At 45.2% G+C, this 20,832-nt stretch overlaps 1 protein-coding gene across 1 annotated transcript in view; it reads right to left on the bottom strand.

Annotated features, from left to right (window-relative positions):
• Positions 1–12,185, bottom strand: part of LRRC56 (leucine rich repeat containing 56) — a 102,585-nt gene extending 90,400 nt beyond the window's left edge. The window contains exon 1 of the mRNA XM_065404531.1: positions 12,030–12,185. Coding sequence (XP_065260603.1) covers positions 12,030–12,185 — 156 coding nt within the window. The remainder of the gene's footprint in view (positions 1–12,029) is intronic.
• Positions 12,186–20,832: the final 8,647 nt, after the last annotated feature.

Below are 20,832 nucleotides of genomic sequence, written 5' to 3'. Positions count from 1 at the left end.
ATACAACGAATATTTTCGCTATTCCTCAGATTTTTCATGCACTCCTCTAAAAGCAGAGACGCTATACAAAGCCTTGAAGAACAAGTTGTGTACAGTTGTCACAGAAACTTTTCCAAGCTGTACGTTTGTTCTGCCGGTCCTGCTTAATTTGACAAATTTAAGAATTCCTTAATGGTGAGCTTATTTTCTGACTAAATACTATACCTGTATGCAAATACTGGAGTCATGTCCATTCATGTTTTTTTGCTTTTCACAGATATTCTAAGCTCATGTTTCCAACTGTAGCTTAAACTCCCCCACAAAAAAATGTTAATGTTGCTATAAGGCTAATAATTTATTCCTCTTAAAATTAAATTTACTAGAACTTTATAATTGAGAATTTACACAATACAAAGTCAGGAAATTCTCAGTTAAGGTTCCATTACGAACCTTTCCTCTGTCCGCCATGTGCTCCCCACGTACAGGCTGGAAACACCCAGCATCGCTACACTAACTTTCATTCTGCCACCTTGTGCATATGTATTACCTACTCTCCCTTTCAGCCAGGGGCGGCTCTAGGCACCAGCAAAGCAAGCACGTGCTTGGGGCAGCCCATTTGCAGGGGCGGCAGGGATCCAGCATGGGAGCTGAGAACCAACAGGGGGCCCTGGGAGCTGTAGTTCCTTGGTTAGCTCCCTGCCTATAGAGCCAGCCCTGGAGCAGGGAAAGAACTACATTTCCCAGCATTCCCTTGGCCACTACCAACAGGAAAGAGGGGGAGTGAGTGAGGAAGCTGAGACCTCATGCTGCAGCCTGCTATGAATGGAGAGCTGCACTCTGAAGGGTAGGGATACCATATTTTAACAATCAAAAAATAGGACACTCCACGGGGAGGGAGGGTAGCCCCACCCTGCCACCATCCACTCCCTCCGACTGCCCCCCACATCTAAACCCCACTGGTCCTCATCCCCTGATTGCCCCCTCCCGGGACCCCACCCGCTATCTAAGCCTCCCTTCTCCTTGTCCCCAACTGCCCCCTCCTGAGACCCCCCCAACTTCCCCCCTAGGACCCCACCCCCTACCTTTCCCCTGACAAACCCCTGGGACTCCCATGCCTATCCAACTGCTGCCTGTCCCCTGACTGCCCCCCCGAATCCCTAACCCATCTAACCCCCCCTTCTCCCTGCCCATGATTGCCCCCCCGAACCTCCGCTCCATCCAACCCCCCCTGCTCCCTGTCCCTTGACTGTCCCCCCAGAACCCCCTACCCCTTCTCCAACCCCCTAGCCCCCTTACCGTGCCACTCAGACCAGCATGTCTGGCTTCGCGCAGCGCCAGACACGCTGCTGCATACATGCTGCCGTGCTCCCCTGCGGAGCCACAGCCCCTCCCTCCCCCCCAGCACCTGCCTTCCAGATTTGAACACCTCAAAATTCAGGAGTGCTCAAGCTCAGTTAGGGCAGCTGTTACTTCATTTCTCCCAAATCAAATATACTGATCCACTGTAACTTGCTGTAGAAAAAGTAGGATAAAATTGAGCAAGAAATGCTTCCCAGTGGTTATTAGGACTGGAATTGCTATTTTCAACAGCCATTGCCTTTTTTTTGTTTGTTTGTTTAAAAGGAAGACAGTGATATTGCATTGGCAAATTCCCCATAGAAAGAAAGAGTGGAACAAAAGAATAATAAAGGCACCTCAACTTTTCCTCATTTATGTAGGACAGTCTTATAATATGCATCCAGATATCCTCCAATCACACAAGCTGAAAATTGTTCCACTTTACTGCAGTTCTGTAACCATATGGGAACCAATCCTGTCTGTGTTCTGTGCACATCTAAAATTCCTGCTGAATGACCTGCCCTGGGAGCGAGTTACCAGTGACCCAGGGCTGCGGCGGAAGGAGGGTGTAGGTGTGTGGGGGAGGAGAGCCCAGGGCTGGGGCAGCAGGAGGTATATGTGGGGGGCAATGGTGGGGGGGTAGGGAGGAAGCCCAGAGCTGGGGCGGCAGGGGGGTGCAGGTGGTGGGGGAGATCCCAGGGTTGGGGCGGCAGGGGGGTGTGGCGAGGAGCCCAGGGCTGGGATGGGGGGCAGCCAAAATTTTTTTTGCTTGGGGCGACAAAAAACCTGGAGCCGGCCCTGCTTTCAGCTGATACTGAGAGGTTAAGCTGGGCCTCCAACATAGAATCAAGAGTGTGGATGGAAGGAAGATGGGTGGGAATGGAGTGTTTCCTGGCCTTTATGTGGAGAATAGGAGAGGGTACTGGTGGCAGAGTTTAGGATGAGGATGGAACCTTAGGAGCAATTTGCAGGATTGGAGCTTAAATGCTTAACTACTGAACAGCGTATTTTCCATGCTGAGTTGCTGAGAACCCTCAATGACCACTGACTTCAAAAAGAAATTTATGGCACTCAGGACCTTTCAAGAGGTGCTGAGCATCTCCCAATATCAGGTCTTACATTTTCTGTAATAAATTCTCAATTTTAATTGTATACAACATTCAAGGTTTTTGCTGGAGTGGGTGAGGAACAGATATACATTTTTACATCAGTTTTTGTTTTTAATTTGTTTTAAAGATTCTCCCTCTCCCCATGGGTAGATACACCAAAAGATATACCAAAAGATCTACTTGTTATGCAATGATTCTTTACCTTGCTTACCTACCAAGCAGTTAAGGCTAGAGTGATACAACATTGAGGCAACAAACTCATGAAATGATAAGAATTTTTAATTTGTTGTTATGGTATATTAGCTAAGCAGACATGACTATGAAAAATCAAAATCTGATTTATGAAAAAAATGAACAAGATTTTTGTCAGGATGTTTTCAGTGCGCAAAGTCAGAAGTTGTCTAAGCAGCAGGATAAACACTCTTACAACAGATGCAAGCTTTCACTATACTTTCTAACAATATTAAAACATTTGGTAAAAATGGATAAAAGAAAAGACTTGAGACTAAATGGGGTCTTGGCACAGAGATTCCTTCCCCATAGTGTTAGTCATGTTAACATCCATAGTGAGCTACACTAGAGCAGAGAATCATAAGATCCCAATGAAGCCAATTCCCTCTCTCTCCTTCTTCTAGACCTTTACCGCACTTGTAATAGTTCATCAAGATTTTGCACTTGTTTGCTCCATCTGTAGCTTCCTTGTCAAACTTATTTTGTTTACAACTCAGAGGCAAACTTTCAGCCAAGCAAAAAAAGGAAAGTATTTAGTCAGTTCAGTAAGAATCCAGTCTGTAGATGCAGGACCCTCCGATATATTCTTTTCTCCCAAGAGAATGAGCATATAGCACATGAAATACACCCCAACCTCTCTACAGCAATGGAAGTAACAACCACTTCTGAATATGTGTATATCACTTTGCAGAGCAAAACACTGCTGCAATTTATCAGGCAAGGTAGTGGAGCAAGATCAATAAAAATCAAGACAAGTAAAATGTTTCCTTTCGGCTGTAAAGATCATACACACAAATCTTGACAGTATCAGAAATGGAAATTGTGATGGGATCCCTGCTGGGTGCAGCCTGGGACTGTGCCCCCTGAACTCTCCCCAGCCTGGGCTGTCTCTCATAATGCCTTGCTAGTGACCAGCAGCAACCCCTCCAGGAGTTGTGATAACTCAGCACAACACCATGTGGAGCCCCACACCCAGCTAGATTGCATGATTGCTCCCAGACCCACCCATGAATCACACAGAGAAAGGCACCAGCCAAATTCCCCCAGTGCCCAGCACTGGACCACAGTAATATACTGTCTTGCACTGCTCAGGATGGGCAGTGCAAATTTATTAATTGGTTCACCACTTCAACAATGGAAAATGGACATACACCAGCCTTTGCCAACCTGTGTAGATTTGCCCCACACTTCATACATACTCTCTGGTAAAGATAAACAATTAAACAAATGTATTGACTATAAAAGGTAGATTTTAAGTGATATTAAGTGATAGGCAAAAAGTCAGAGTGGTTATCAAAATAAAATAAAATATAAGCACGCAGTATAAACTCTCAACCCTATTAGACTAGGCAACATCTAGATTAAGCAGTTTTTCTCACCCCACTGGATATTGCAGTCCTTAATATACAGGTTTGTTCCTTAAACCTGGGCCAATCTCCTCTGTTGGAGTCTTGTCTTCTTCTCAGGGTCTTGGGCTAGTCTACACTAGCAACGCTAAAGCGCTGCCGTGGCTTTAACGTGCCTTGTGTGGTCGCAACACAGAGCTGGGAGAGAGCTCTCTCAGCACTCTAAAAAACCCCACCTCAACGAGAAGCGTAGCTACCAGTGCTGGGAGTGCGGCTCTCAGTGCTGGGGCACTGTTTATACAGGCACTTTACTGGCGCTGAAACTTGCTGCGCTCAAGGGGGTGTTTTTTCACACCCCTGAGCAAGAAAGTTGCAGCACTGTAAATTGCCAGTGTAGACAAGCCCTTAGTTGCTTGCAGCGAAGGTGGGGGCAGGAGAAGAGCCCAGTATGTATCCACTCTGTCTGTTTTATACCCTCAGTCCATGTGCTTGGGGAGCACAAGTCCAGGCATGTCTGGGGGGCATTGCTGAGTCTCTCCAAGCAAGGCTGAGCAATTCCCTTGGTGTGGCCTCATTAGGGTGACCAGACGTCTCGATTTTATCAGGACTGTCCCGATATTTGCTTATTTGCCCCGCGTCCCGACCTACCTTCGGTCGGGACGCGAATTGTCCCGATATTTTGCCTCCGCTCACAGGCGGAGCGGAGCCCGGAGGGGGCTTGCGCCCCCACCACCCCGACTCCACCCGCTATTTCCCCCATTGGATCCCTCCCCAAATCCCCGCCCTGGCCCCGCCTCTTCCCCAAGCACGCCGCATTCCTCCTCCTCTCCCCTCCCTCCCAGGCTTGCGTTGATCAGCTGTATGGTGGCACAAGCACTGGAGGGAAGGGGGAGGTGGAGCGGAGGCATGCTGGTGCGGGGGGGGGGGGGGGCGTGGAGCTGCGGCGGCTGTTTTTTTTCCCCTTTTTTTTTTGCTCCGCCCCCCGCGTCCCGATATTTCACCTGTGTGATCTGGTCACCCTAGGCCTCATACAGGTGAGTCATTGCATTGTAGCTCCCTTGCTGGACAGTGGCTGTTGATGGGTTGTTTGACACCCCGCCCGGGCATTGGTTACTTCAGTTGCTGTTGCCTCTGGGGAGCTAATGTCTGGCTGATTCCCCAACTTACACCATGTTTTAGTGACCACCATACAACACAATTCTCATAACTTCATATGCATTAATGATACACATATATGGATAGAGAAATGACTTTCAGCAGATCATAACCTTTCCCCTGATACCTTATAAGGCATGCTTTATATGTAAGATCACGATTATATGAAAATGAGGAATATGGGGTTACAGTACGCTCCCCCAAGGTATAGAATGTCACAGAAATGATTATTTTTAATAACATGAAATATCTGGAAGAGCATTTGACTTTCTAAAATGGGCTTAATCTGCAAAGGAAGAGGCGATTCTTCCTGACACCCACATAAGGTTTGTCTCTCAAAATTGAAAGTCAAACTAGTGATTTAAGCCAGGTGCAACCATTACTTTCAATACAGAACCAAACCTAATGGGAAGTCTGGGGTACAGACCTGACAAACTAAGCATTACACTTTGAGTATTTTCCTCACAGTTAATCAGTTTGGGCCAAATTCTTCCCTTCTGTGGAAAAAATTTTTTTTCGAAGGGGCAAAACAATAGAAATATTGCACCACTTTGAGAGTCTTTAGCAACAGAGCCTCTTCACCAATCCTTAATCTGAAATCTTCATTGGGGGATTTCACACAGTGCCAGAGAACACTAATAAAAAGAATCAAAACTATACCATGAAGATAACACCAATATTTCCTTAAACCAACCGTGCCTCCATAAAACAAGAATCAGATGCAAGAGTGGAACATCCTGTAGAGCTATAAACCAAGAAGTAAAGCCCTGAGCCTGCAACATGTTTTGTGCAGCTGGATCTCTGTGCCTGCATGGAGCATCACAGATTTCAGTGGGGGCTTACACAATGCTTCAAGGTGTGTGTGTGTGTGGGGGGGGGGGGGGGGGGAAATAAGGCTCCCGATCCTGCAACTTACTCAGTCTGTACAGAGACCCATTTGTGGTCCTCACTGGAGCTCAGTGCAGGCGCAGAGGTCTGCCCACATGCAACAGTTTGAAAGATCAGGTCCTAAGCATGTTCTCACATGAATGAAAAATACATCTGCCTTTAGTGTGTGTGTGAGAATTTTATTTTAATTTCACTCTTGTATTCAATTTCTTTTTTGAAAGACTGCAGAGATTAGAACACAGCAACACCACCCAAAATCTTCACAGCTAAAGAGACAATAAGAAAGATACTGTAAATATGCTTTTAAAAATAAAACCAAGCCTTTCACACATCCTGATAATTAATGGCATGTGGTTGTTTTAAAATCTTCCCCCATGAAGATTTCTTTCAGATTAAGTGTTTGAGCAGTGGCTCTATTTTTACATTTGAAAAAGCTGAGGAAGTGACTTTATGGAAGCAGCTGTTTCAACTTGATCAACATAAAGGTCAAAGAATAGATAAATTAGATGTGTTATTAAAACAAGCTGTAAACATTGTTAATGTTTCCTTGACAATGTCATATAATTTTTCCTTTGAAGAGGAAGTGTGTTCCAACAATGACAACACAAAAGTCAGGTTCCAGGGCAAATAAGTTACCATATACAGTAGAAATCAGATAGACAAAACACATTCATTTAATACTTGTTCTGATAAGTGGGCTTCCCTATCAATATGAAAACATGCAACCTTGAAGTGCTTGGACCTGATCCAATCCACTAGGGTGTGGACACAAAGTAAACTGCTTTAGCTTCACTGAAAAAAAGAAAAAAGAACAAGGAGTACTTGTGGCACCTTAGAGACTAACAAATTTATTTGGGCATAAACTTTCGTGGGCTACAACCCACTTTATCGGATGCATACAGTGGAAAATACAGTAGGAAGATAGATATACAGAGAACATGAAAAAATGAATGTTGCCGTTAGAGTTGGTATGGCAACACCCATTTTTTCATGTTCTCTGTGTATATCTATCTTCCTACTGTATTTTCCACTGCATGCATCCGATGAAGTGGGTTTTAGTCCACGAAAGCTTATGCCCAAATAAATTTGTTAGTCTCTAAGGTGCCAAAAATACTCCTCGTTCTTTTTGCTGATACAGACTAACATGGCTACCACTCTGAAACCTGAAAAAAGGAAGAGACTCATATTTGTAGGAGGATCTAACTGGTTGTTAATACAAGAAATAAAGTGTATAATGAAATTTCAGTTGCTAGGGATGATGGTAACATTAAAGCTTTTCTCATAATAGTTTATTATTTAATAAAAAGCAATATGGCTTTGGAAAGAGAAGGGATATATGCTGGCTGAAGTAATGTCTTAAAGCCTTATCCAAAGCCGACTGAAGTCCATAGTGTGACAAAGTTCCTCCTCTATCTTGGTGGGTCCTGCGCTTATTGACGGATTTTCTTGCCTCAGAGATTCACCATGTGGGTTGGGGAACAGCCCAGAGACCTTCCCCTCTGGAAGAACCCACAGTCCAGGTCAATTGGGAGGTTTGGGGGGAACCCGGGCCCGCCCTCTACTCCGGGTTCCATCCCAGGGCCCTGTGGACTGCAGCTGTCTATAGTGCCTCCTGTAACAGCTGCATGACAGCTACAACTCCCTGGGCTACTTCCCCATGGCCTCCTCCAAACACCTTCCTTATTCTCACCACAGGACCTTCCTCCTGGTATCTGATAACGCTTGTGCTCCTCAGTCCTCCAGCAGCACATCCTCTCACTCTCAGCTCCTTGCGCCTCTTGCTCCCAGCTCCTCACACTCGCACCACAAACTGAAGTGAGCTCCTTTTTAAAACCCAGGTGCCCTGATTAGCCTGCCTTAATTGATTCTAGCAGCTTCTTCTTAATTGGCTCCAGGTGTCCTAATTAGCCTGCCTGCCTTAACTGGTTCTAGCAGGTTCCTGATTACTCTAGTGCAGCCCCTGCTCTGGTCACTCAGGGAACAGACAACTACTCATCCAGTGACCAGTATATTTGCCCTCTACCAGACTCCTGTACCCCACTGGTCTGGGTCTGTCACAATAGGTATCTTTTCATTGACTTCAATGGGTTTGGATAAGGCTCCCTAAGAAAGCAAAAGGCTACTTTAGAGAGACAAGGTGGGTGAGGCAATATCTTTTATTGGACCAACTTCTGTTCGTGAGAGAGACAAGTTTTTGAACTACACAGCTCCTCCTCAGGTCTGGGAAAGGTACTTAGAGTGTCACAGCAAAATGCAAGGTGGAACAGATCGTTTAGCATAAGTAGTTAGCACATATTCTAAGGGACCATTCAAGGTGAAGAACTCTGTGTAGCTCTAATGCTTGTCTCTCTCACCAACAGAAATTGGTCCAATAAAATAAATTATCTCACCCTCCTTGATTCTTTAATATCCTGGGACTGACCTGGCTACAACAGCACTACATAAAATCTTGGGCACTTTTTAGTCCACACACACTATATATATATAGAACAAGCAGACGTGCACAGAGACGTCACTGTCATTCGGTGTAGTCAAAAGAAACAGAACAAGGTATACCATAAAATGTGGCAACTATTCAGAGGTTTATATTCTAAACTCACCAAGAAATGATTTTCACATCTAACCATTTCATGAACAGGGAGAGCGCCAAATATGAAGGAGGCAGTTCTCAGTGTAACTACTTATCTAATCGACAGTGCACTGTCAAGTTAATGACTTTTATTATCATTTGTATTACATAGCACCTAGGAGTCCTAGTCATGGACCAGCATCCCATTATGATTCTTACATAGTAAAAAAAAGTGTAAATTGGGAATTTGGAGAAAGAAATAAGAAAAATTAAACCGTATTTTAGTTCTTTGAAAGATATAACCTCCACGGATCAGATCTTGGGAACTGATATTTTCTCCTATGCATAGAGCCTCATACGTGACATATTCTTCGGCACAGAGAGGAGAAAGAAAACTTTTCAACCTTTAATTTCTCTCAGTTTAGACTTAGTAGCTCTTCAGAAATATGTTGCTCACACCACAGCCATTCACTTCCATAACCAATATCACCATCATCTAATCCTCTTTTGTTGCTGCCGTGCCAGTCCCCACTGCCTCTCTCAAGCCCAGTCACTAAAAGAAACCAGCTACAGGATCAGGCCAATCAGGTGCCCATGACCTGTCATGACAAGGAGGCTCCTCACGACCCTGCCTCCATGCTAAGGTGTGGCCCTGGTCCCACACAGCAGAAGGGGGCCTGCCTCCTACCTTGGAGAGGCAGCACTGGCAGCAAGCGGCCCTCTCTGCCCCTGAAAGCAATGGCAGGGGTAAAACTCGGGGCCTCTCCCACTCAGAAACAGCCAGAGGTGAAAGTAAGCCAGTACTGTATGGTCTGATACGCCGTGCCGGCAAGAGCCGGTACGCCGTGTCGGACTGGACCGGCTTCTCTGGCGGTGATTTAAAGGGCCCAGGGCTCCAGCTGCTGCAGGGAGCCCCAGGCCCTTTAAAGCACCGCCTGAGCCCCACTGCCGCAGCTCCGGCGGTGCTTTAAAGGGCCCGGGGCTCCCCGCAGCGGCCGGAGCCCTGGGCCCTTTAAATCACCACCGGAGCCCTGCCGCCACTAACCCAGCGGCAGCAGGGCTCCGGAGGCGATTTAAAGGGCCCGGGGCGCCCCACAGTGGCAGAAGCACTGGGCCCTTTAAATCCCCGCCCGAGCCCCAGGGCCCCGGCAGCCAGGCTCGGGGGGGGAGGGAGGGGAGGGATTTAAAGGGCCCGGGGCTCCTGGCAGCGGACGGAGCCCGGGCCCTTTAAATCACCGCCAAAGCCCTGCCGCCACTACCCCAGCCCTAGCCCGAGCCCTGCCGCCCCGGGGTAGCAGCGGCAGGGCTCCCGTGGTGATTTAAAGGGCCCAGACTCCGCAGTGGCCGGAGCCCCAGGCCCTTTAATTCACCCCTGAGCTCCCAGCGCCTCTGCAGCTGAGGCCCCTCCTCTTCTGGTTGAGGCCACGCCCCGCTCAGGACTCCAGCGTACCGGTAAGTCCTTTAAGTTACTTTCACCCCTGGAAACAACAGGATTCACCTCTTACCCCAGAGAGGTGGTGGCAGCGGAGGTGCCCCGCACTACTTACAGCAGATGGGTGTATCTGTATGGGTGGCCAGGTCCACTGCACTTCTTCACCTCTCAGGGCTATTGACACAGGCTGTCTGCAGACTCAAGCAAACATCACTGTATTGATTACACTCAGGTCACATATGTTCAATCTTTTCTTCCCACCTGTGAGGGCTACAAAATTGCTTTTGTTTTCTTAAAATGAAAGCTTAGAACCTGAGGTAATCACATGACTCCAGGAGCTGCTGTATACAGCCAGTAGCAGAGTACTTGCACTGTACTTTGTAGAGCAGAATGCAGAGGAACACTTAAACTTACTAGAGTTAGACTTCTGTTCTTCCTACAGCTATGACTGATTTCTCATTTGGCTTTTTAGTTGCCATCAACTTACCCTCCCACAAAACTGGAGTTGAGGCCCAATGGGTCTAGGCAGTTCACAGATGCAATGACCATATTCCCACCACTCCCCTGGCCTGTCCAAAACACAACCTCAGCCCCATCACTCTTGTACAAAGTTCTGCCATGAAGCTCAGCTCTGTGACACGTAGGGATGTGCAGTCTTTATTGCAACTGCTCTGTTGCTTAGCTCTCCCCACCGCAGCATTCCTCAGCTTCTCAGAACCCCAAAGGTTTCTGTTCTTCACTAGTACTCAGTAAATACCATATACTGTGTGTGATGGGTTGGATCACAGAAACCCCCTTGGGAGCTGCCACCCGATGTGCCAAGACTACTTCTGCCCCTGCTTTCCTGCCCCATCAGCTTAGGACTTCAGTACCGTGCCTGGTTTGAGCCAGACTTGCTAGCCTGCTGCAAACCCAGACCCAGGTCTGAATCACGTCCCCTAACAGCTGTAGGCTTACCTGAAAGCAGCTAACAGAAGTGTTCTTGTCTTTAACACTCAGATGCCCAACTCCCAATGGGGTCTAAACCCAAATACATCCATTTTACTCTGTATAAAGCCTACTTAGAATCAAACAAGTATGCAGCCAATATTAATAACTTCAAATACAAAAATGATACACGCATACAAATAAGATTAATAGATTCAGTAGATCATGACCTTTACAGAGATATGTTACATGGCATATGTAGCATAAAACACATTCTAGTTATGATATATATATATATATATATATATATATATATATATATATATATATATATACACACACACACACACACACACACACACATACATACATAAGCATATTTCCATAAAGCCTTACGGGTGGCACCGTCACACTGGGAAATAAAGGGTTTCTTCACAATAGATTTCAATGCATCATTCTCTTACAAGAGGCTGCACCAAGATCATTTTCCCTTGTCAAAAAGCAGAATGGCTTTCAATTATGCTTTGACAGAAGTGGAAAACTATAGGCACTTTGATAAATATAGAGAGTACTTAAAATACTTTCAGTACTTTATAATTGGCTCTCAAGACTAACATATAGGCAAGTGAGAGTGGCATTTAGATGATTTTACTCTATTCAGGAATAAAAATTAAATTATTAATTACGTTTCCAATTTCCACCACACAGTCCATGTAGAAATCCCTCTTCTGATGTTCTGATAGAACTCAATGCACTTTAGAAAGAATTAATTAGATTTGGTTTGAATTATGATTATGCTATATGCACTATTTTATGCCTACCTCGCTAGGTCGATAACGAACATGGAAGGAACTACATTGGTCATATTTGTATATGAAACAGACAAATGTATATGTTAAATGATCTTAAAATAGAGGCCACTTTACATGAAATTCTAATGGTCAGCTATTCCATATTTATGCAATCTTGATTAAAGTTGCTAACAAGCAAGGATAATGTGACTATATGCTAGTGTGCTCCTCGCAGCTGCATTAAAAAAATGAGAGGCCACTCACCAGTTTACTGGGGGAAAGGTATTCATCCATAAGTAGCTCTCCATCATCTTTAACCAATGGGCTAGGATTCAGGAGACCTTGCCACCTCAAATCAGTCACCCGGACTGTGGCTGAGCCTGGACGGAGGACTCTGCCAAGGTTCCGGTTTAGTTCCATTTCGATATGGCCTAAGCAATAAAACAAGAACAAGAACTAGTTTTCTTTTTCAGTATTTACTACATACTCTTAGCAAAGGTTAATTTGACTTATCTTGGGAGTTGGCAGGATTTCCACAAGGCACTATAAATGATCAAAAACAAACAGAAACTAAACTGATACAGAATATGATACCCAAGCAACTTCAACCTTATTCTGTATGTTCCTTTTCTCTCTCCTCCTTTAGCCTCTAGTGATCTCCTCTCAGGTCCTGTCTTGCCATGATCAATTTAGACTGTAAGCTTTTTGGGGCAGGGACTTTGTCTTTTACCAGCTATATAAAACACTATGCTCTATGCACAAATGTTCTTTAACAATAATAAACTTAAGATATTCATGTGAAGGGTCTTCCCTCCCACTCCTCCCATTACACTCATCTGCCTCCTCCAATAACAGCATAGCCACACCTGCACCCACACCCCTCGCCACACCTGCACCTTACCCAACACCACTTAGGATTGTAAATGACACAGAAAATAACTCATAGAAGCTCATACTGCCAGTGTAAGTACCAAAACATACAATTACTTTTCTCCAGCTTCTTAAGCTTTAACCATGGACAAAACAGATTGCAGTATAGGATGTTCTGTACTATGTGAAACAGATATGAATTATTAATGACTGCTCTTTGGGTCAGTCAGAACATGTCGACTAGTTCCTACTGCTGGAAACTCTTTTTTTTTTTTTATAAACAAAACAAATCAAACCTGTTTCAAGGGAGGAATAAGATAAAGTTTAAGGTGATAGGATTGAAGTAGTTATCTAAATTAATTCATACTGAACCAGACCATTATTTGGTTCCCTGATCTACTACTCTGGACAAAACTTATAGCAATTGATTTTGAAATATCAAAGTCAACAGAGTGTGCGTGTGTGTGCAGGCTTACAGAGAACTCTTGTTCAGGTCATTTATCATTTTTCTGTGTGAGTTCATTTGGGAGCATAGTGATTTTCTCGTTTCCCCACAGAGTTGTTATTGAGACATTTAGTGCACTGGAGGAGGTACACCACACATTGTGATAGGCATGCATAGAACCCATGGATCTTGAAAGGTGTATTGTGGGTGGTATTGATCACTGTAGTTTTGTGAAGTATCCTTACACCACTGTTTCAGATACGCCAGAAATCAATTCAGTCAGCTTTGATCCTTCTTGTTCCTTGTTCAGTGTGGATTTTCTGGCATACTCCTATGCAGATTGCTGGGAAGAATTTGATCCAATTAGTCTAGACAATGTTAGCTTTATTCAAAACTTTGGGTAATACCAGTCTCCAATTGTTCAAAAAAGTCAGATCTTGCTGATATGAAGCAGAACAGAAGACTAAAATAAAAAGACAAAAGTAGTAGAAGGAAACCTAGTTTTGCTTGGAGAATTGATGGTCCAGTGTCTGACTAGGACTACAGTGTCCATTGTATGGATGTATGACCACATGGATGACAGTTAAATAAGAACAGTAACTCCTCACTTAACGTTGTAGTTATGTTCCTGAAAAATGCGACTTTAAGTGAAACGATGTTAAGTGAATCCAATTTCCTCATAAGAATTAATGTAAATAGGGGGGGGGGGGTGTAAGGTTCCAGGGCAGCTTCCCCTACTCTGCAAGCACCAGGGGCAGGGGGCTCAACCCTCAGTCTGCCCACTCCACCCCTACCCCCAAGCCCCCATCCTTGACCTGCCTCTTCTCCCGCCCACCTCCTCCCCCTTTACTTGGCAGGCTGCGTTCTGGCTCCTCCCCCTCCCTCCCCTCTCCTCCCTTCTAAACACCACAAGCCAGCTGATTACCGTGTTCAGGAGGCAGGGGAGGGAGGGGGAGCCTGCGCGCGGAGTCCTCACTCCTCCCCCCTCCCTCCAAAACACCGCAAGCCAGCTGATTGCCGCCGGCAGGAGGCAGGGGAGGGAGGCGCGCCGAGTCCTTGCTCCTCCTGCCCGGGGCAATCAGCTGGCTTGCGGCGTTCGGGAGGCAGGGGAGGGAGGGGGAGCCTGCGCGCCAAGTCCTCGCTTCTCCCCCTCCCTCCTGTCTCCAAAATGCCGCAAGCCAGCTGATTGCCGCGGGCAGGAGGCAGGGGAAGGAGGGGGGAAGGCGCTGATCGGCGGGGTCTGCCGGCGGGCGGGAGGCGCTGGGGGGGGGGGCGGGCGCGTAGGGAGGCTGCCAGCTGTGGAGAAAGCAGGCAGCCAAACAACGTAAGAGTGGAGCACTGCACAACTTTAAATGAGTATGTTCCCTAATTGATCAGCAACTTAACAATGAAACAACATTAAGCGGGACGACTTTAAGTGAGGAGTTACTGTATGGCTGTTTTGTTAGATTATTTATAAAGGTTTATAGTTCCTTTTAATTCTAGCAAAGATATCACCATCAGGTGACAGGTCTGCCTACTGTATACATTCAGTATGTTTTTCTGGAGCTGTGTAGATTGAGAGTCCTGAATTATTGATGTGATCCATCAATGCAAAATGCAACCGTGCTAATAGCAGGAGTGTGCAGACAATGGCACTAAAGAGTTAACCCACTTACATAAAAGAAATAATTTATCTCATCATTTCAGTCCATCGCTACAACATTTCAAAATGTCCTCCCATCTCTGGCATATGTGTTGACGCAGCACTTACTTAAGGTTTGACAAGCAGATCAATTTGTGGTTTAATATCTGAAGTGATGCTCCCAATTCTGTACTTCCTGCTATTGATCTGTTACTCATAACTACTGGAGTAGTAAAGAGAACAATATTTTCATTACAAATTGTCTGTGTTGAAACAAAGTTGTTGTCAGTAAACAATATCAATCTTCTAGGGTGCACTTCGACCACGTTAAAACTTCCTCAAGAGGAGACAGAACTTTGAGGAATAATGTCCAAAATGAGAAATACAAGACAGTGATGCAGGAATCCTAACGGTGAAGTACACTGCTCAAACAAAAATCCAGTTAATCCCAGAAATATGTGCTGGGATAGCTGGCAAAACTACTGCACCCACAGGAGGTATATGCAGTATATGGTAACAGAAGTTCCTTTGTCCAGGTGAGAAGTAAGGGGGGAAAATTAGGCTAAAGAAAATGATGGAAAGTCATGGACTCTATGATTTCTGTGAGCACATGCTCCTGTGCTACTTTGTGTACAGGTCAATTGTGGGAAGACAGTAGTCAGCAGCAACAGCAAAAATCACTAAGCATCTGCCCTAGGGTTTCTTATAACCATTTTGATATCCTAAAGCTTCCCTAGGGTTCTCCTCTACTCTCAGCACAGACTGGCTGCTGAACTCCTTACACATTTGCAGGCTCTACCATATCCTACACAATAACATTGAATTCTGAAACAGGTAAGGTAGCTCAAGTACAACCACCCTCAGCCCAATCAAAAAAACAAAAAACAAACAGGAAATCCACATTATGAGTAGTCCTACTGACCTCAGTGGGATTACTCACCTGAATAAATGCCATATTAAGAATACGCATCAGTGATTGCAGGATTGGGGACATAGGACTTTATTCAGCAAAGGACTTAAGCGGATGGCTAACTGTAAGCACATGACTAGCCCCACTGAAGTCAATGGTTAGGGCAGGGGTAGGCAACCTATGACACGCATGCTGAAGGCGGCACGCGAGCTGATTTTCAGTGGCACTCACACTGCCCGGGTCCTGGCCACCGGTCCAGAGGGCTCTGCATTTTAATTTAATTTTAAATGAAGCTTCTTAAACATTTTAAAAACCTTATTTACTTTACATACAACAATAGTTTAGTTATATATTATAGACTTATAGAATGACACCTTCTAAAAACGTTAAAATGTATTACTGGCACGCGAAACCTTAAATTAGAGCGAATAAATGAAGACTCGGCACACCACTTCTGAAAGGTTGCCAACCCCTTGGATAGGGCATGGAGTCAGGAGTTCTAATCTCCCAGACACTTACTGAGTAGTCTCAACAAATCACATCACTGGCTGCATTTTAAAATGGTGGTGATAATACTGACCCTACCTACATTCTCTATAGGTGTGTTGTGAAGATCACTTGTACAAAACATTGAACATGTAAGGTTCTACAGTATATAAGTGATAAGGATTATTATTAAAATTGTCCTTGGACTATTGTGTTATTAGAACTCCCTGTAGAACAGACTAATTAACTCTTTTCTGTCAATTTCTTCCTAGTAAATTGATGTGATTAGGTCCTGGCAAGTTGGTAAAGCTCCAAGACTTTGCTGTCTTTCTAAAAAAAATGTATATGAGAGTTAATGAGGATGTAGTGCATTCTTCATTAAATATATATAAATATGCATTTCAAACATGGCAGTTACCAGAAGCATATGCCTCTATGTTAATTCCCACCCCCTCCCCCCCCCCCCCTTTTTCCCCTGAAACCTGGGAAACACCCTTTGGACTGTGCCTGGCCATTAGCACTTCTAAGCTCATACATCAAAATATTAGCAAAAGCTCTTGTCCCCATAATTTAAATAGGCTGTTGTTGTTTTTAAAAACAACATCTACACAGACTGATCCAGCTTTATGCCAGGAAAATTTATAGATCCACATATTAAAGCTGTTCTAGCAAATATAAAAATAAATACAGCTGAATGCCCCAAATGTCCCAGGAGAAGGGGGGGGACACAGCACACTGGGATTTGAAGTTTTACCATTTGCAAGTCCCTCAATGTCACTGTTGCTATCTTCTGTTGTAAGTAACTCCTTAGTATACTTTGTGCTGGTGTCATCACATGAGCCACCAAATGCCACTGAAATCCTGAGACAGCCCTAAGTGACAAACTGAAACCTTTGGTTAGCTCTTAGTGCCTTCTGGACCAGTGAAATAGTCCTTATGGTTCTTATCTGAAGAATGGGAGCCAAAAACCCTTGGTTTCCATCTCTCTGCTGTCAGTCACATCCCTCCTTGTGCTTCCACCATTCCTTTCCCTCCCATCTCCTGGTTAAGCCTCTCTTCTCACCTCTTCAGGCTCTTCCTTAGCTACCCCAGGAAGCAAAGAAATCAGTCAGCACCCCATAACAAGCACAGTCCTGCTCGCCTAGGCCAGCCACTGAAGAAGCAGCCTTTTCTGCTTTTTGGCTGCTCATGCCTTCAAAAAGTTACTCTGCACAGCAATGAGTCTAATTTCAGGTATGGCACTGGAGTTCCATATTATCTTCTTCCTATGCTGCAGGTCTGAAAATTCTCTATAAAAAACATACTGCTGTGTTCTCAATACATGGAACGTACACTGAAGTATTTAATTTTTCCTGCAATCCATGATTATGTAATTATTCATTTAACTGCAGAATCACAAGCCAGGGCTGTGCTCCCAGCACTACCATCATCACTAAATGAAAACAAAGAATTCTGTGTTTACCAAGGACTCAACTCTAAGTTACGTTTAAAAGTCCTAAGGGAACTGTAAGTGCCCTTTTAAGTGTAATTCTGTGTAAGTGCACTGCAGATAACCTCTTCTGGAAAATGACTGTTTGGGCAGCTGGAATCTGCTATGATGTCATCAGGAAACTACCGTTACTTTAATCAATCCCTAAAGGGGAAAAACAATTCCCTGCAACTTTTATGTAATATGCAGCATCCTACACTACTCTATTTTAGCAGGTGTAATAAAAAAAAGTTAAAAATGTTTTTTATATATAGCAGTCACCCTCAACAGCTTTTTACCTTGGATAACTAGATGTTACTGCATTAATCTTTTGTTATTCTTAAGTACAGGGAAAGAAGTGAACACTGCAGTAATGCTATCTTGTTTTCAAAGACAAAATTGTAAAGGGCTAAGAGCAATCACCATATAAAGCATTAATAATCATTCTATTCACATATTCCCTGACACGTCTCTTGTTTTCATAAAGAATCTGGACTATCAGGCCCTGATTCTCCTCTTGCCTACAGCATTGAAAACCCAGTGGCTTTAATGTAGTCATATCCAATTTACACAGGTGTAACTGAGGTCGGAATCAGCCCCTCCTCGCTCTACAATCATATGAAGGCTTGATTCAGCAAACCACTGAAGCACACACTTAACTTTAAGCACAGTCTAACTGACGTCAATGGGAATTAAGCCCATGCTTTAAATTAAGTATATATCTAAGTGCTTTGCTGAATTGGAGCTTCAATTCGTTGGGCCAAATTCACTCATGGTGCAAAATCTGATTTGGCCCATTGTTTACATTCTTCCTGTGTGAATTTACTGCTTGTGAAAGGTGCCAAGTCCTCTATTTATCCACAGGAAAAGCTTCCTCACAGCATCTTAGCAGTGTGCATAAACCCTGACCTAGAGATGCCACTGGGGTGAAACTTCCACTTAAACTCTAAGAACAGGCAGTAAGTGGTACCTAGGCTTTATGTGTACCCTCTGTGTAGGGGTGAATTTCACCCTGAGTGAGAGGCGTGTTCAGTCTTTATGCTCATTCAGAGTGAAATTCACTTCTGTGCAGCAGGCCCACGCTATTAACCCAGATTGGATTTGAACCAGCAACTTGGAGGTGAAAGCTTTGTTTAATTTTCTTACAAATGTAATATAGATAAATAAAAAAGCAGTGTATTTTAAAACCACAAGCTTATATTATATATAAATATAAAACAGAAGTTTGTGGCTTTTAAGTGCATATATAATGCAAAGCCTGCACACACACACACACACACACGTTGCATGTATAAAGAGCAAGATGTATAATACTTTGCCAGATCTCAGATGAAAGTGAGAAATTTTTTATAATATGTGCTGGAAATAAGTTCACCTCTAAGTTAAATAATTCTGTGATTAGTTGCCAAGTGTTGTTCTTTCTCCATTATATGTGCTATTAGGAATCAATGAAACAGTAAATCAAAGTTGAATCAATTGTTATAGTCTTTATTGTTAGCAGCCTGTGGAGATAGAATACTAGAAGGTTATGCACCGCTATGTACACCACAGAGGATGTCAATGAATACAAGTCCACAATCTGTGGCTACAAACCACCAAAGCAGGGGTGCGCAAACTACGGACCGCGGGCCAGATCCGGCCCCTCAGGGCTTTGGATCTGGCCCACGGGATTGCCACCCCCGTGGCGCTGCAGGCCCCGCGCCGCTCCTGGAAGCGGGCGGCACCACGTCCCTGTGGCCCCTGGGGTGGGGGGAGGGCAGAGGGCTCCATGCACTGCCCTCACCCGTGGGTTCCACACCCGAAGCTCCCATTGGCTGCGGTTCCCCGTTCCGGGAGCGGCGCAGGGCCAGGGCAGGCACGGAGTCTGCCTTAGTGGCGTGGTGTCGCTGCCACCCTGGAGCTGCTCCAGGTAAGTGGTGCCGGGCACCCCTCCTGCACCCCACACCCCAATCCCCTTCCCTGAGCCCCCTGCCACACCCTGCACCCCAACCCCCTGCCCTGATCCACCTCCTGCACCCCAAACCCCTGCCCTGAACCCCCGCCGCATCCCGCACTCCTGCACCCCAACCCTCTGCCCTGAGCCCTCAACCCCCAGCCCTGAGCCCCCTCCTGCACTCTGCACCCCTCCCTAAACCCCAACCCCCTGCCCTGAGCCCCCTTGTACACCCCGCAACCCTCCTCCGCCCCAACCCCTTGCCCTGAGCCCCTTCCTGCACACCACACCCCCTCCCACACCCCACACTCCCTCCTGCACCCCAACCCCCTGCCCCAGCCCCACATTCATGGCCCTGCATGCAATTTCCCCATCCAGATGTGGCCCTCGGGCCAAAAAGTTTGCCCACCCCTGCACCAAAGGATACAGAGCTAGATTCACTGGCTGCTGTGGCACCAAGTGGCAAGAGAGTGCTGGTAGAGAATTACTCTTGCATAGGGAGACCCTCTGGTGGCAGAAATCTGGCAGAGGTGGCTCTGCTTGCTTCTGCACCAGCCTCTTCCCACACCTAACATAAGGAAAGGAGAGGGGCTTTCTGGGGGCATGATGTGGACAGCAGGGGTTGTGGTGGAGCAGAGCTCTTCTACTTCTGATCCTTTACTGGTGTAAGACCTTACACTGGTGATGGAAGTCAGCACTGCCCACCCCTTCCTGTTCTAACTTCCACCACGCAACCAAGGATCAGGGAGCTATAATTGGCTTCCCATGGCTGCTACTCTTCACTACACCTGAGCACTGCTTGGATGTAGTGGAGAATCAGGGCCACAGTATTTAAATTCTCCCTATCATCATGGATTAATGGCTAAAATGCCATGGTATACAGAAATTAAGACATCAGCTAGTTGTGTTTATCATAAACACATGGTAGCCTTACATGGAGGATACACCAGGGATAGGGTGACCAGACAGCAAATGTGAAAAATCAGGATGGGGATTGGGGGTAATAGGAGCCTATATAAGAAAAAGACCCAAAAATCGGGACTGTCCCTATAAAATTGAGACATCTGGTCACCCTAACCAGGGAGCACAATATTGGGGAAATAATTAAAGTTGCGGAGGAATCTTAATTTTATTTAAACAAAACACACACAAAAAACCTTTTAAAAAAAAATTAGTATATCTAAACTTCAACCATACTCCTCCCACCCATCCCCAACATATAGGTATTAATTTCAGCCTTAACTCCAATTTAATGAAGTCTTTTGCCTGGGAGAACTTAATATCCTTCTTTTTACACCCCAGCTCCAAAATCCTCTGCAAGGGATGGAGTC

This window comes from Emys orbicularis, chromosome 4 (genome assembly GCF_028017835.1).
Source record: "Emys orbicularis isolate rEmyOrb1 chromosome 4, rEmyOrb1.hap1, whole genome shotgun sequence".
NCBI classification, from domain to species: Eukaryota; Metazoa; Chordata; order Testudines; family Emydidae; genus Emys; species Emys orbicularis.
The sequence above is the reverse complement of the archived record's forward strand: the minus strand, read 5'-3'. Positions and strand labels throughout refer to the sequence as shown.